The sequence below is a fragment of the Cyprinus carpio genome, chromosome A19 (genome assembly GCF_018340385.1).
Source record: "Cyprinus carpio isolate SPL01 chromosome A19, ASM1834038v1, whole genome shotgun sequence".
Taxonomy (NCBI): Eukaryota; Metazoa; Chordata; class Actinopteri; order Cypriniformes; family Cyprinidae; genus Cyprinus; species Cyprinus carpio.
Genome location: NC_056590.1, coordinates 12743530 through 12761043, shown reverse-complemented (window position 1 = coordinate 12761043; position 17514 = coordinate 12743530). Strand labels below are relative to the sequence as shown.

General features: G+C 36.8%; 2 protein-coding genes across 2 annotated transcripts; both read left to right on the top strand.

Annotated features, from left to right (window-relative positions):
* Window positions 1-5666: 5666 nt before the first annotated feature.
* LOC109111779 (endoplasmic reticulum membrane sensor NFE2L1-like) lies at window positions 5667-12144 on the top strand. The gene is made up of 4 exons (XM_042776585.1): window positions 5667-7121; window positions 8152-8271; window positions 8908-8994; window positions 9661-12144. The coding sequence occupies exons 1-4, from the start codon at window positions 6612-6614 to the stop codon at window positions 10858-10860; spliced, it is 1917 nt and encodes a 638-aa protein (XP_042632519.1). The 5' UTR covers window positions 5667-6611; the 3' UTR covers window positions 10861-12144.
* An 813-nt stretch (window positions 12145-12957) lies between these two features.
* On the top strand, window positions 12958-16383 carry LOC109111778 (chromobox protein homolog 3-like). Its single transcript, XM_019124770.2, has 5 exons — window positions 12958-13163; window positions 13882-14021; window positions 14139-14307; window positions 14400-14494; window positions 15281-16383. Exons 2-5 carry the CDS (start codon window positions 13888-13890, stop codon window positions 15405-15407), a joined length of 525 nt encoding a protein of 174 aa, XP_018980315.1. The 5' UTR covers window positions 12958-13163; window positions 13882-13887; the 3' UTR covers window positions 15408-16383.
* Window positions 16384-17514: the final 1131 nt, after the last annotated feature.

Here is a 17514-nt window from a genome sequence, read left to right as displayed (position 1 = left end):
ATTTCAAATTATTATACAATATTGCATTTTATTAGTTGCCTCTGTTATAATTAACACAGCTGCATTAGGCTACTTTATTGTAGCCTAATAATTGCTTGATTTAAGACTGATATAAAATAGATATAAATTATAAAAGTAGAAAATATATAGTATAAAAAGTTTAAGTACAAACGGATTAAAATAAGTAGGCCTAGGCTACTAAAAACGAAAATTGCTCAAATAAAGCAGTCACAATTCTAGTTATGCAAGTTTAAGCCTGCAAAACTCCGTGGTCTTTTCGAAGACACAGCAATTTTTATAAGTTTGTTTGTTTATTTATTTATTGATTGTGTATTTGCATGCAAGTTTATAATGGCTTGTTAGAGAGGCCTATACATAATATAACAGAAAGTAGGCCCTATACGTTGAGGATGGTATCAAAGGTCTTGAAATATATGTAAACTATGTGTAGGCTACTCGACCATACTGATGTTTAGGCAAGGTACGTTCATCATTCCACAGGCCTCCCCATTCATACGATCCCACACACAACCTTTCAGACTCAGGCAAGTTTGTGCGCATGTCCAGCAGTTCGTGTGACGTCGTAATTCCGTAACCTATCCAAACACAGAAAAGAGAAGCTCCCTCCCTCTCTCTCTCTAGCTCTTGCTCTCTCTCTCTTAATTTTATTTTAAGAGAAATTAATTCAAGTCTTTGGCGTTTATAAGCTATCAAACATTTGCGTCCATATAATTTTTTAGCTCCATGAGAAAATGTCAATTTATTTATTAAAGCAGAAACTCTTTAGTCAAAAATGTACACATTTGTAAAATAAGTTAGGCTATATATAAATATATATGTAACATAATTATTTGAATAATGTGCTTGTGAAGGTAGAAGGGAGAGATCAATTTGCACACTTTAAGCATCACCAATGAGAAAGCAAATTAACGAGTGTGAGTATGTCTCCTCCCCTATTGAGTTCACTGAAATGCCAAACAACGACCGCGATTACTTTTTATACAGTCTATGGTTGTAACACACCTAATTATTCTGACATTTCACTGACAAGACCAGACACAAGATTAAGTTTCTATAGGATAATAGCGTGCTGGAAATTGTTGGGGGATGCTAAAAGCTGTTGGAGCTGTGTAAGATCGTGACATGGAAATATATCAATGATACGAACCATATAAAATTAAGAAGCAGCATTTTTTTTTTCCTTTTTCAGTTGGATGACAAAGTTATTTTGGCCTATATCTAAAATCTCGGATTAAGGATTTTACGATTCTTATATCCGTATTTAAGAAGACCGGGAGATGGATTAAAAAAGATCCTACTGAGTTAAGGTCTTAATTATATTTATTAAATAATATAATAATTGTTGTTGCTGCTGTTGTTTTCGTTATCCTCTTTATGGTTAGCCTAGAAACAAAACGAAAATACAACTGTTGAAATACATAGAATAGCAACGGTCATAGACTGTAGATCCTTGCTTTTTGCATGTATTTTTGCTTAACAATATCATTAGTATTAAAATAGGCCTATCATAGAATCGCATATGGAATAAAAAAAAACCTTTCGAATGATAATATAACCTGATATACATTATAACCTGCATTCCGATATACATCATTCACCTTCTCCTCTCAGCAACATACTGAGTGGGATGCCTAAATTACCTAATAATCACTTATCCAGTGAAAAAACAAACCTTCAGAGACGTGCTGCAATTATAAAATAGTGTGCAATTACTTTTTAAAACAGTAGAGGGCGGCGAAGGCTTAACTAATTGTTTTTGCTGCATAACGGGGCAATTGTACCACACTCAATTCCTCCCATCAGAAGCGAGCTAGAGTGATGATACTTAATCTGCACATGCTCAGGAGGATTCTCTCTCTGCCTGTGGAAAAAGAGCATGATCATTTCACCTCACAGTATTTTTCTTCTGCTGTTTAAAGTTTAGATGACTGTGAATTTAAACACATTTTATCTCTAGGTTATTGATAACAAATTAACATAAACAACTTATTCTAATATATGTGTGTCTACCTAGCATACAAGATTTTATCATAGCTGTAACATCGGGGGCAATTGTAACCATGTGTTACAATTGCCCCTGAGCCACATGGCTTAGTGTAAGCACCTTGTTTGTCTGCGTTGACATATTTTTCTGTTAGAAAATTAACATATTTAAATATAAAACTATGATAAGTGTTACACATTTAACAATGTGTTGCTTTTTAATCTTTAAAAAAAAAAAAAAAAACCCAAAATACAGTTAATATTATCTCCACCTGATCTTATTCTGTTAATATATCTTGTACCTTTTCATTAAAGTTTGGTTAAAGACTGTTATTATATCATCAGCTGATTAATGTATATGAGTAAAATATATATTTAAATATTTAAAAGTTATCACTAGAATAGTTGCCTTGTCTTCTGCAAAAAAATAAATAAATAAATAAATAAATAGACATTTGCTTTTTGAATACATATGCCTGACATCTAAAAGAATTTGAAACACTTACAAAAAAATAATACAAAAATAATAAATAAATTTGATACCAACAAGGGGGCAATTGTAACACTCTGACTTCTTGCATTTATCTTAATATTAGTCTTGTCCTTATTAGTGAAAATATATCAATTGTATTATTAATTTGTGCACCTATATTTGTTTCTTGTATAAAAAGATAACTAGTGCATTTCAGTATGTGAGTAATGTAGGAAAATGTAAAAAAAAAAAAAAAAAAAAAAAAAAAAAAAATTACAATTGCCCCCGGTCTGCATGTACAGGTGCATCTCATTAAATTAGAATGTCATGGAAAAATTATGTCAGTAATTCACCTCAAATTGTGAAACTCATGTATTAAATAAATTCAATGCACACTGACTGAAGTAGTTTAAGTCTTTGGTTCTTTTAATTGTGATGATTTTGGCTCACATTTAACAAAAACCCACCAATTCACGATCTCAACAAATTAGAATACTTCATAAGACCAATAAAAATAATAATAATAATAATAATAATTAAAAAAAAACATTTTTAGTGAATTGTTGACCTTCTGGAAAGTATGTTCATTTACTGTACATGTACTCAATACTTGGTAGGGGATCCTTTTGCTCTAATTACTGCCTCAATTCGGCATGGCATGGAGATGATCAGGTATGGAAGCCCAGGTTTCTTTGACAGTGGCCTTCAGCTCATCTGCATTTTTTGGTCTCGTTTCTCATTTTCCTCTTGACAATACCCCACAGATTCTCTATGGGGTTCAGGTCTGGTGAGTTTGCTGCCCAGTCAAGCACACCAACACCATGGTCATTTAACCAACTTTTTGTGCTTTTAGCAGTGTGGGCAGGTGCCAAATCCTGCTGGAAAATGAAATCAGCATCTTCAAAAAGCTGGTCAGCAGAAGGAACCATGAAGTGTTCCAAAATTTCTTGGTAAATGGGTGCAGTGACTTTGGTTTTCAAAAAACACAATGCACCAACACCAACAGATGACATTGCACCCCAAATCATCACAGACTGTGGAAACTTAACACTGGACTTCAAGCAGCTTGGGCTATGAGCTTTTCCATTCTTCCTCCAGACTCTAGGACCTTGGTTTCCAAATGAAATACAAAACTTGCTCTCATCTGAAAAGAGGACTTTGGACCATTGGGCAACAGTCCAGTTCTTCTTCTCTTTAGCCCTGGTAAGACGCCTCTGATGCTGTCTGTGGTTCAGGAGTGGCTTAACAAGAGGAATATGACAACTTTAGCCAAATTCCTTGACACGTCTGTGTGTGGTGGCTCTTGATGGCTTGACCCCAGCCTCAGTCCATTCCTTGTGAAGTTCACTCAAATTCTTGAATCAATTTTGCTTGACAATCCTCATAAGGCTGCGGTTCTCTCGGTTGGTTGTGCATCTTTTTCTTCCACACTTTTTCGTTCCACTCAACTTTCTGTTAACATGCTTGGATACAGTACTCTGTGAACAGCCAGCTTCTTTGGCAATGAATGTGTGTGGCTTACCCTATGTGTGAAGGGTGTCAATGATTGTCTTCTGGACAACTGTCAGATCAGCAGTCTTCCCCATGATTGTGTAGTCTAGTAAACCAACCTGAGAGACCATTTTGAAGGCTCAGGAAACCTTTGCAGGTGTTTTGAGTCGATTAGCTGATTGACATGTCACCATATTCTAATTTGTTGAGATAGTGAATTGGTGGGTTTTTGTTAAATGTGAGCCAAACTCATAACAATTAAAAGACCTAAAGACTTAAACCACTTCAGTCTGTGTGCATTGAATACACGAGTTACACAATTTGAGTTTAATTACTGAAATAAATGAACTTTTCCATGACATTCTAATTTATTGAGATGCACCTAGATAGATGGATGGATGGACGGACGGACGGACGGACAGACAGACAGACAGATAGATAGATAGATATTCAATTCAATTCAATTCAATTCAAGTTTATTTGTATAGCGCTTTTTACGATACAAATCATTGCAAAGCAACTTTACAGAAAATTAAGTTTCTACAATATTTAGTAGTAGCTTATCAGTGGTGACTCAGCTAGACTCAGCTCAGATAGATAGATAGATAGGTAGCAGGACGGACGAACAGACAGATAGATATTTTCAACAGTTTGTATAATCAGAACAATCCATCAGGCCCTGTAAATTTGGTAATGAATCACCATTCGTGTTCCCTCGTGTCTGTGGTTCATGGACATTTGAGTGATGATGGCACCAGCCTTGACATCTGGGGCAAGTTTAAACTCAAACCGGTGTGAACCGTTTTGCTACGGTTTCCGGTTTGAACGACATGTTTCCTGGAAATGGTGTGCAACGGGGTTTGAGATACGTTTTCTCTTGTATGGTGGGTGTGGCAAAAATGTCAGCCCAGTCAGCAGCAACATGTATATAAACCACTCGGTATTAAAGAGACAGCTCGCACAATGTAATTAACATCAAAATAAATTCACAAGAGCAAGTAAATTGTTTGTATGTTTATATACATTAAAGGCAAAATAACTCAAATAATAAGAGCACAATTATAGATATGAAACTTCTTTAAGTCTGTCTAAATATCATTTAGTAATTGCAATGTCTTCTGGTCCATATCCTTTCCTTAGGAAGGTGTGCTACTGATTAATGTAACATAATAATACTATACATATTTATATATTTTGCTATTGCATTGTGGAGTGACACTTTCATAAACTTTTCTATACTCCCCTGATTATATAATGGTAAATATTACAATATCAATTGTAACAACAACAGTGATCAGCAATAATGATAAGCCTAATACTTACAATAAAAAATAATAAGGTCATATAGGTCATAACACAGTCTCGGAAGTAAGAAGTGGATTCTTCACCTGAAATGTTTACGAGGCAAATGTTGGATCACAATAATTAGGAACCACAGTTTCCACAAATCTCTTCACTTGATTGGGATGTTCTCTTTTATTCTGGACGCAAGGGCACTGACTGTAACATCGAGCCTATTTTGTAGTATTAAACACGTATTTATACCGATCATATCAGGCTCCGAAAATTCAAATAGAACACAAAGAATGTCCTTCTCAGCTGCCATAGTTGCAACTCTTGCGTCATCAGAACAGGGTGTTCAACGCACCACCGTTTCCGTTTAAAACCAACACGTTTTGCACCGTTTTTGTCGGGGCTGACGCCGCCCTTTTGAAAGCAACGTTACTTTAAGTGTGCAGCGGGTCAGTAGGTCAAAACAGAAGAGGAAGTGGCTGTGCGTTTTGACAGATCCAAGCAAAACACAAATTTTTTCGTTCGTAATAGAAGAGTAATATATGTCATTAATAGGACCAAGGACGGGAAAAAAAATACACATTTAAAGTGGAAGGGCTAAAAAGGAAGCTACGTCAGCATACTAGCTTGTGATTGGTTAAGGCTAGATGGGATACAGCTACGGCAACTGGGCATGCGCACATCAATACTGCGTATTTTTTGTCACGCTAAACAAAACTAATTATTGTATTTGCATTATTGTAAGGGGTACGTTTAAGGTTGTGGTAGGTGTAGACATTAATAAAACACAATCTAATAGGTGGCAAATTTAATTTATTGTTACTTTCCGACCGTAGCTGTATTCCTTCCGGAGCCGTAGTTGTCCGTCCACGACCCTTGTGATTGGCTCTTTAAGTGAATGACACCAGAAATGGTCCAATCAGAGCGTGTTGCGAAGGTAATTCCGTCGCATATAAATGAATTTTCTGAATTATGCAAATTTTAGCAGTTATGACCCTCCTTGGATGAGAGCTCGATTCAGGATAGCCGAGGAGTTTTATGGCTCTTAATACAATCTTAAAGTTTTTGTTGTTGCTACGGAATATATCCGAAGAGAATGACTCGTTTTGCTTTGCGTGATTAGACGACGGCCCTGCATCTCTGTATTAGGATGTTATAGGCCAGGAAGTTATGAAAAGCCGGTAGTGTGTAAGTGCAGCGAACAGTTTCGCCGGTCGGGGCTGCTCTTTGTCTGACACGGAGAGTAGTCAACGCGTGCTCTTTTGTTTTGGGGTTTGTCTTTGTTTAACTGCAAACGGGCGATCTTTGTTCTCGTTTAGGCCTCCCGAGGTTGAAATATTTGTTTTGAAACATGCACCACATGAAGAAATATTTCACCGAGGGACTCATTCAGTTTACGATTCTGTTGAGTTTGATAGGAGTTCGCGTGGATGTCGACAGCTATTTTAGCGGCTACTTCTCGCCGTTGATAGAAACAGACGGAGGGCCGAGCTCGGCTTTCATACAGACCCCGTTTCACCATTACCGGGACACAGCGGCGGGCCATCAAGTGCATCCGAAATGTCCCGAACTGGACTATTTTTTCACTAGCCGCAGGCTGCTAAATGAAGTGCGTGCGCTCGGGTCCCCGGCCCGCTTCCCCACGCGCGTCAGCGCATGGCTGGTGCACCTGGTGCCTGATGATGGCTCGGACGCAGGTGAGCCCCTCGACCTGTCAGGGGACCCTGATGACGAGGAGATAGATGTCGACAATCACCGGGAAGAGGATGATCACACGACTGGAGAGGGCTTCGGACTGTCAGTTTCTCAGGACTGCACTGTTTCAAGGCCTAGCTGTGCAGCTGGAGAACTTTCCAAAGAGGTAACGTAACTTAACAGTGTATAGTGCGTATTACACACTTTCCCTACTTTCACAGTTATATGATGTTGCGTTCTCTTCATGGGGCGAGCCAGTAGCCTCATATGAACTGTTGAAGTGTTTGTTCAATGCTGAATTAGCCAGTTAGCTTCATGGCAAGCAGTATTTTGCACTCGTGAGCAACTAAAGCCGAAAGCGAAACAATAACTGACCCATCCATACACATTAGTGTAATATTACATATAAAGTGTGGTTTAATGTGGTTCAGTCTGGTTACATTAGATCTGCCCGCTTGAATAGATCGTTACTGATCTTTAGGCTGTGGTTTTATGTCTATTTACGTTGCTTCTCAGCAACTTTACTGCACCTTTATTTGGTTTATTTTTATTATTTTGGTCTTGTTTACGAGATAACGTTATCTGTTTACTTGTTAGTTTGAAGGTCGGTAACCATGGAAACCAGATGTACAGGTGTTTCGTGCAAACTTTAAACTGAAATGGTTTAAACTCAAAGTACGTTAAAAGCCTTTCATCAATATACACGTTACTAAATACATACTTACGGAACTTTCCTTCATTTTGTATTTTTTTTAAATGTACTTTTTTTTTAATCTGACAATTAGTTTTTGGAATAGTCTGAGGGAGGAGTTGTATTTATCCTTAGGTCCAGCCCAAACCTGCTCTTTCTGAAATGTTCATTGTTACTTGATCATGTCCTGACAGAGCTCTACCTAGATTTTGAAATCCGTTAAGTCATGTATTATCCCTAGAGCCACATTTGAAGCGTTATGCAAATATTTCTTCCTTATCTCTGACTACTACAGGTGAAAGCAAAATCCATAAAGTTCTTTGAACAAAATGAATCTGTTGAATGAGTAGCAGTAGTTTGTGGATTATTACTCTCATGGATTTACTCTTGAATGCACTTTTCTAATCACAGATTTTGTTTCACAATTGTACTTTTTAAACCAGTTTAAAGCCTTCTAAGGCAAGCCATTTTAATCCTTAATTTTGACATTCCAATTTCTCTTCAGGAAACGTTACTGAGCCGAGTGAATGAAGAGGAGGAGGTGGTGAAAGAGGAGAGGGGGCGGGAGGACACCAGCCCAGCTTCGCTGAACCAGCTGACTCAGAGTTCTGCGTTAGAGCAGGAGGTAAACAAACGAACTTCACTACCTGCCTAACAAGAATGGTGTGTCTGTCAGGTTTAATGTCAAAGTTTAATGTAATATTAATGTCAAATCATTCAAACTAACTCTATGAATGAATGAGAACAGTTACATTTGATGATGCTAGTTATGTTTCTTGTCTTTCAACTCCATATGAACTTGTGGTGATGGTGTGAGATGTTAAAGCGATAGTTTGCCCAAAAATAAAAATTCATGTCATCATTTACTCACCTTCATGTCATGGATATTCGCTCATTTTCAAAACATAAATGAAGATAAAGAAACATGAGAGATTTCTGTCCCTTACTGAAAATCCAGTAAAAAACTTTGACACTTTAAAATGTTCATAAATATATTGTAAACACAATCCATATGACGTAAGTGGTTTTATTCAAGTCTTATGAAGAGACATGATACCTTTATATGGCAAACAAATTTAACTTGGGCTTTTATTGACATATTAATATTGATCATTGCACATTAGTGGAGCTCATCAAATATTGTAAACACGGAAGCTTAACCGTACTTGCTTGATGCAGCATGAGGGTAAATGAGAACTGTCATTTTTAAATACTTTGATCATTTATTTATTGATATATTTTTTGCTGCCTCTCCTTACAGGATTTGCTGGGTAGTAGTAGCCTTCCTCCACCGCTTTCTGGGCTTGAGCTTCCTCCACGGTGGCAGGACTTCCTCTCTGAATTTGATGTAAGTAGTTTCTGTGGAAGACACTTCCTCCATTATTCAAAAAGACTTGCATTCAAGGTACACATTTTTATGTTAGATTTTAGTTCTTGCTTTCCCTGTGAATTGAACCCTTGACCTTGGCATTGCTAGTGCCATGCTCTACTGTTTGAATGACAGGAAGGCAGAATGTTGATTACAATTTAAAATATGTATATGACTCATCCCATCACATCAGGATTTTGGTTACAGTATGATTCTTACAATGGAATACTAGAATACATTAATAGAATCCTAGAAACCTAGTATCTTTTTTATGATGTGAACTTCATCCACCTATAAAAATATTTCAGCCTTAAAAATTATGATTTAGATGACTTTATAACTGAAATAAGCAAGTTTTTAAACTAGGCATGAAGTGAAAATGCAACCTGTCTATTTTCTCAATGTATGTTATTAATCTTATTGTGAATTATTTATCCATGCATAGTTTTTTTTTTTTTTTTTTCAAATACTTTACATAGCTGTTATAATACAAAACTAAATAAATTTGTGTTTTCAGCTATGTGCAGTCTAAATACTAGAAACTGATCTTGCTGATTCTTATTTGTTTGTGCACATTTGCACTGAATGAGACTTTAATGTTTTAAAAAGAGTACATTTGACAATATTTTTCTTTTTCATTTACAGGATTTTGACTCCATGGTCCCCCAACGCATGTCAGACTTAGAAGCTGAACTTCCTAATCCCATCAGCTATGACGTAAGCCTTCAAGATGCCATGGTATCCAGAGGAGATTCAGCTAATAGCAGGCCTGCATCTTCCCGAACACCCCTCTTCCGTCTGGAATCCACAAACTCTTCTCACTCAGACCCGTCTCAGAGCTCAGCAGGAGCACTTCCTTCATCGCTCTTCTGTTTGTCTGGGAACAGCTCTCGTAATAACACATCCCCTTCCCAGATGGGAGGCTATCTAGATGAGGCTGTTTTTGAGCACATCAATATGTTGGATCTTGGTAATCTTGATACGATCGACCCTCAGATGCTGGACGGCATGGAAGGGGACATGGACACTCCATGGCTGGAAGATTCAGACTCTGGCCTTTCTTTGGAGAGCAGTTCAAGGAGCCCCGCATCCCCGTCTGCATCGTCTGATTCATTTTGTGACGATGAGGGTGGAGCTACAGGCTATAGCAGTGAAGTAGAGTCTCTTTCTTCAAAAGGGGGAGCTTGTGCGGCTGCTTACCGTGATTGGTCGCCTGTGAACCTTGTGGAATACATCTGGCACGATCATACCTATTCAACCCCACAGGCTCAAAATTCTACATCATCTAGCTGGTTCACAGCTATCAAACAGGAAGTGATGAGTGAAGATGAGGCTGAACCAGAGGAGATGAGTCGTGACGAACGTCGCGTGCAAGCACTGGGTCTTCCGTTTTCTGCCTTTCAGATTGTCAACATGCCTGTAGAAAACTTCCTGGAGCTGCTGGACAGCCAAAATCTGTCAGCATCAGAAGTCATGCTCTTGCGGGACATACGTAGAAGAGGTAAAAACAAGCTTGCCGCGCAGAATTGCCGCAAAAGGAAGCTGGACACGATTCTGACCCTCCAGGGTGAGGTTGAGGGCCTGTCGGTTCAACGGGATGCTCTCCTGCGCCAGAGATCCCACACAGCCAAAGCACTTTCTGCTGCTGCAGAGCGATTCGAAACACTCTCGCGGACTGTTTTGGGCCAACTTCGGGATGAATATGGACATCCTCTGAACGCTGAGCACTACACACTGCACTGCAGTGCTAACGGACGGGTGATGGTTCAGCCTCGCACAAACACAGCGTCAAGGACAATGACAGGCAGAAAGACAATGAAGAGAAAGAAGGACAAGAAACCCTAAGAGATTTTTTGAAGGTGTGTGTGTGTGCATGCATGTTTGTGTTGACATACAAATATTTTTATGTTTTCTGAAAGGTGAGTTTTTATGCTTTTCTGGCTCTACTTTGTTCCTAAAAGCCATTCGTAACTCAAGTGGAAGGCAGAAAGACTAAGAAATACACATGGGAGCATAGGAGTAGCCTTGTTCACTTTCAGGAGAGAATGTACTAAAAACACTGGACGTTGTGTATAGTAAGAGTGTGTATAAAAAGTATTTCTAAAGAGCACATTTGAAAAATAAAATTCATATTGCTTTGTTTTTTTTGTTTTTTTACTTAATTTAAATGGCAAGTTACTAAGTAAAGAATCTTTGTTTATGGTCGCTGGAGGACCATGTTAAAAAGTGTACATCACTATCTCTTGCCGGAATGTGTGTGTATACAGAAGAAAGAAATGCATAGAAGTTTGGAACAACATGAGGGTGAGTGAAATTTTTGGGTGAACTATCCCTCTAATATAAGGGGCCCCACAGAAATGACCTTAATTTAAACTATTTGCAGACATTAGACTCAAATACAACTTTTCGTTGTTACCTTCATAACCGTATGTACATTTTTCTCACCACTGAGATCAATAAAATCAGTTATTATAATATGACTGTGCATCTGACAAACAGTGATCTCTCTGTTTAAACTGTTCTTGTACATTACATTACTGTCACTTACCTTTGCATTTTACATTTATGCACTTGCCTAACAAGAACGATTATAATGCATTCTGCTGCTTTTTTTATAAAGGGGTTACGAGTTTGGATTGCAGATTTCTTTTCAGTTTGATTTTCCTCTGGGTTATTTTTTGCAAACTGATTGCCACAAATTAAATGTACCTATAGAAGTGGTCATCTTTGAAGTAAAGTCACAGTAAAAACAACAAATAAAATGTAAATAATTAAACAAAAATATGGAATTGGTGAGTTTTGTTCTACCTCATAGCAGAGTTACACAATTTGGAAAAGGCAAGTACTTCATCAGCTTAATGAGTAATTATTTAGTGAATTAGTATAAAAAGTAATAAAGGGCCCAAATAAATTAACCTCCTGTTTATTTGCTCCTGTTTAGTGGTTTGATTTGTGTTGACAGTAGGAACCGGTTCTCATTTTAATTTTTTTCAGTTGTGTTTTTGAGCAATTATTTGTACGTGTTGTGTGTGTGTGTGTAAGGAGTTGGACTACCTTTAATTTTAAACAGGGATGTTCAAAGTCTTTTATAGCCTATCTTTTAAAATGAATAAAGGAGGACTATAAAGTGACTGCTGTTTTTTTTATTATTATTATTTCTTTTGATTGTATTATTTTTGTTATGGATCCTATTTCACAGAAGATGCTTCTAGAAACACATTCCACAAAGCAGTGTCAATCTAAATTCTATCTTCTAAATAATGCCTCATCTACATTTTAAACTCCACAAATAGTGCATGTTTTTGTTATAGTGATGTTATACTAGACAATGTTGGCATAATGCAAAGTCATGCTTTCTGACATCAAAGCAAACATCCAATCTGCAGGCAAAACAATAAAAATACTTGCTGCATCATTTTGAATTAATATTTTTGTGTTGTTAAAATGAAAAAATACGAAAAAAAAATTCAAGTTTATTTAAATGCGTTCAAAATTGGGGTCAATTGTCAAATTGGGTAAACTGCTGTTAAGACTTTTATTTATTCATTCAAGGTGAATAAAACATTCAAATGTTAGATTATGTAAAGGCATTGTAATTTTTTTGACCTTTCAAGTGTCTAAAATCTAGAATGGAAAAAAGAAACTTTAAAACTAAATACTTTATCATTTCACATTAAATAAGATTAATACAGAATCTGCACTTTTTTAAAATTTGTATTTAAATAGACAATGCAAATAGTGGTCTCAGGCTGTTCGGCCAATTTGTAGACCTTAAAATTGATATCAAATCATATTTTGTACTTCTTAATGTATTGAATCATGTTATTTTGCATGACCAGCGAACGAAAAGGTTTTTATTTATTTATTTATTTATTTTTGGAACTCACGGTTGCTCCGCCCTATGAAAAACCTTATTGGACACATGTGACCGCTCATAGGCGTGGCTTTACGTCCTCGCGTTAGATTCGGGCTGGCCTTCCTCAAGCCTCAGTCGACTTCTGTTCCGGTGATTTATAGTGTAACAAATAGAGTGAAAGTTTTAAAAGTTTGTGTCCTGCTAAAGTGCGACATATTTTCGCGGCGGCTGTTTGCTGGGCGGCAAGTGCGAAGCGCTGCAATTTACATCTGCGCCCTTTTCCTTTGTGAGGGTGAGTTTTCGCGCGCATGCATGTGCTGCAGCACCGTCCATTGTAGTTTGCTATTAGAATGCTGAAACCTTAATTATTGCGATACGTATTTAACTAAATCTATTTTTAGTTGTTTCAGCATGCATATATGTGATGCGTTAATGCATGATGGTGTATAACAACATTATATTTTGTTTCGTTTGTTTGTGTTTTTCAACTAACTGTTAGCCAGTAAGCTAACTCTTGCTATCTGTCTAAACCAGTGCGTGTTATGGTAAATATTACGCGGACTACGATTTTGTGAAATAGTCAGACCTTAATCTGGACAGGAAGGTTATCCAGAAATATTAAAAAAAGTAGTAATCACAAAAAGTAGCCTGAACTGCTTTCAGGCCCTTGGCCTGTTTATGCATGCGCAGTTAACTTAGCTCGTTAACACATTAACGTTAGCACACATAAAAGGCAACACTAAGTCGTTTTAAAGTTAACGTTAGTCATAAGTGCTTTAGTGAATAATATTAACATTTATAAACGGACTTGCTGAATTAATCTCCCAGTAAACGTACTAACATTTGTCGTTTTAACCTATTGTGCAAGTCATAAATATGGCAACTTTTTCTTTCTTAATTTTATTTCGAAAGGGAGCATATCTGTAAACCATATTCATTTGTTTTAAATGACTGAAATTTAAATTGCTAATCCAGTTGCTGGCTTATTATTAGTCTTTTGTGCATTTTAGGTCGATATGGGCAAGAAGCAGGGAGGTAAATCAAAGAAGGAAGTTCAGGAGGTGGAGGAGTTTGTGGTGGAGAAGGTGATTGACCAGCGAGTGGTCAATGGGAAAGTTGAGTTTTTCCTCAAGTGGAAAGGCTTCACAGAGTGAGTTTTTTTTTTTGTTTGTTTGTTTTTTTTCCGTGCAGGTGTAGTGAACAGTTGATTTCGATTTTACTTAGTTCATGCAATGGGAGTAACAAGATATCCTTAAATTTTCCTCAGAGCTGACAACACTTGGGAGCCTGAAGAGAATTTGGACTGCCCTGAACTAATTGCTGCATTCCTGGAGTCTCAGAAAGGAGTAGTGGAGAAACCAGAAGCCGTAAAAAGAAAATCCTCCACTGATGAACCAGAAACGGATGAGAGCAAGGCAAAGAGAAAGAAAGAAATGGTAAAGTTGTGTGTTGGTTATCAGTTTTTGAAATTTGATTTTAACATTGGTTATTGAGAAATCTGACTTAAAGAGTAAAACTGTTTCTCCAGTCTGACAAGCCAAGAGGGTTTGCAAGAAACCTTGAGCCAGAGAGGATCATTGGGGCGACTGATAGCAGTGGAGAGCTCATGTTCCTCATGAAGTGGTAAAAACCCAAGTAGTTTTTTGATATTTGACTGGAAATAAGAAAATGACCATAGCAGTATACAGCCATAGTTGAAAAGTTTCCTCACCCTCATGTTATTTGAAACCTGTTACTTCTGAGGAGAACAAAATATACTTTTACTACTGTTTCTGTCCAGATAATTAAAGTTAATGGAGTCCAAAACTACACTACACATTGATCTTATTAATTGTATGGACACAAAATACATTTAAGGGTTTTTTTTTTTTTCTTTGTGCTCCACAGAAGAATGTTATGAAAACAACATGAGGAAATGTTTTCTTAAAAGGGATAGTCCGCTCCAAAATGATGTCATTTACTCACCCACATGTTGTTCCAAACCTGTATGATTTCTGTGGAACACAAAAGATAATATTTTGAATGTTGGTGACTAAACCGCTTAATTTCCCATTGGCTTTCTATTGTATGTACACTTTTCAAAATGTACAATGAAAGTCAGTGGGAACTGAAACCGTTTGGTTATCAACATTCTTCAAAATATATTTTGTCTTCAGAAGAAAATAAAAAAAATCATACCGGTTTGGAACAAAGTGAGGGTAAATAAGTGAAAATTTGTTTTTGTGAACTATCTTTTAAGATGCTAAAAGACCTGTAGGGGGCAGCATGTCCACATGCAAAGCCTTTCTGTTTCAAAGACACAATAATGGCTTCTGAAGTGCAACACTGCACTTCCTACTCTAATTGTCATGTTACAGAGCCTGTTTTATCTTATAGCACTTTAACCAGAGATATGTTTTGTGTTCACAGGAAAGACTCTGATGAGGCAGACCTGGTACCTGCAAGAGAGGCCAACACCCGTTGCCCACAGATAGTCATTGCCTTTTATGAGGAAAGACTAACTTGGCATTCCTGTCCTGAGGATGAGCAACAATAATGCCCCACATCTCACTGATTTGTGCTTTAGTGAGTTCCACGTGTACAGTGTTAGCGGAAGTGTTGATAGCCTGATGGTGGAGGATTATTATTATTTTTTTAAGTGTATTAAGGTTTGGCTGGAAGCTACGTGCATGACTATAGTGATCTAATGAAAGTATGTACAAACAAGATGAGTGTGTTTTTAAAAGTTACAATATAGGGCGCTTTAACTGTTCCTTTGAACGGTCACAGCAGTTCTGTTCATTAATGCACTGGCTTGTGTTTTTCTTCCACTCATCTTGTCATTCAGAGAGATCCAAAACTTGCATTCTGTTTATGTTCATAGTTTCTTTTGGTGGGCAATGCTGTCATTACCGTAGTAGTTTTTCTTTTAATTCTTAATGTTTACATTAATATTGGAATTGTCTGTTTATGTAAATGTCTGTGTAAATATTTTTAATTTTTTAGTTCAATAAAGGTTTATATGCCTGCTTTTAATCTGCTTGCAGATTACTCTGCTTAAATATCCAAAGCATATGTTTTGTCTGATATTTATGGCTAAGAAATCTTTACTATCTGCTTGAAAACATGGTTAAGTGCTTTCAAAGTGTTTTCTTGGGGTTGTTGGCATGCAACGCACTTTCATATTTGTGTTGTGTGAAAGTGAGCCATTTTTTACCACATGCCAAAAAACTGGTTTAATGGAATGTATTTTGTTGTTTGACAGACTTTGGAACTGCTTTTAAAGGAATAGTTAACTCAAATTAAAATGTATTCACCTGACCATCCAAGAAGTAGATGAGTTTGTGCAACAACAGATTGGAGTAATTTAGCGTTACATCACTTGCTTGGAAATGGATCCTCTGCAGCTACAGCAGATAAAAAATATCATCCACAATTAATCCAAGTGACTCGAGTCAATCAATTACTGTCTTGTGAAGGGAAAAGCTGCATGTTTGTAATAAATTCATCAAGATATTTTCAACTTCAAACTATTTCTTGTGTCTAAAGTATTGAGTCATTGATCCATGATGTCTGAATCAGGAGAGAAATATGCATAAATCAACCACAATTGAAAAGCAAAAACTGTTCTAAACAAATATGATCAATGGATTGTGATGTGAGAGCATAACGGGATGGACTTTTCCACTGGAAAAAAAATATTATGGATTATGGACTGGTATTTTGGCCAGAAGCAATGAATTAGATTTAAATGATTTGAATCACTGCAATGATGGATTTGTTAATTCTGAACATACATGGAATGGAGTCGTGTGAATTACTTGTGGATTATTGTGGTTTTTATCAGTTGTTTAAACTATCTGATGGCACCCATTCACTGCAGATGATCCATTGGTGAGCAACTGATGTAAACCTGAATTTGTCCAAATCTGTTACAAAAAAAAAAAAAAAATAGTATGAGGGGGGGGGGGGGAGTAGATTTTTAGCAAATTGTAATTTTTACATTTTAAAATATATGGAACTCCATGTTTATATTAAATGGTAAAACCTCTAATACTGCTGTTCACAAAACATATTTGCCCTCTTCTGTTATATTAACCTTGTGTTGCCTCCTAAAAACTACAAAATTAAAGTGCCACAGTTCTCTCCTGAATATTTTGTGGGTCAAATCTGTTTTGCAGTAATAATGCATTTTAACTGAAGCTCCTTACCAACTAGTGAATAAACATGAGGAAAGGTGTGTTTTCCCATTGTTATTTCACAGTGCATTTGCTTCCACTCTTTTGTGGGAAGTCTCTTTTCTGCATTGCCTGTTTGCCATCTTTATAGGGATAAGTAGTCCTTTGCAGAAAGAGTTGCCTTTTTATAAAAATAAGTGCCTTACTGCCTTTACCAATTATGTATGCTATTCTCTGTTCTGTTCAAAGCGTAAATCATTTTTCACCTACTGTCATTTGAGAATTAAGGAAGTAGATAAAAAAATCGCCCACATTTTGTAATCAGAGCGACAAATGACCTATAAATATTTAATTGCACAATTCAGTTGAGTCATACATTTTCCAGAGCAAGAATCATTAATTTTTTGTTCATTCTGTGGGTATGTCTTTTAGAGATTTCTCTTCTAATATTTCAGTCAGTCACACAACTAGACCTAGACATTAGCT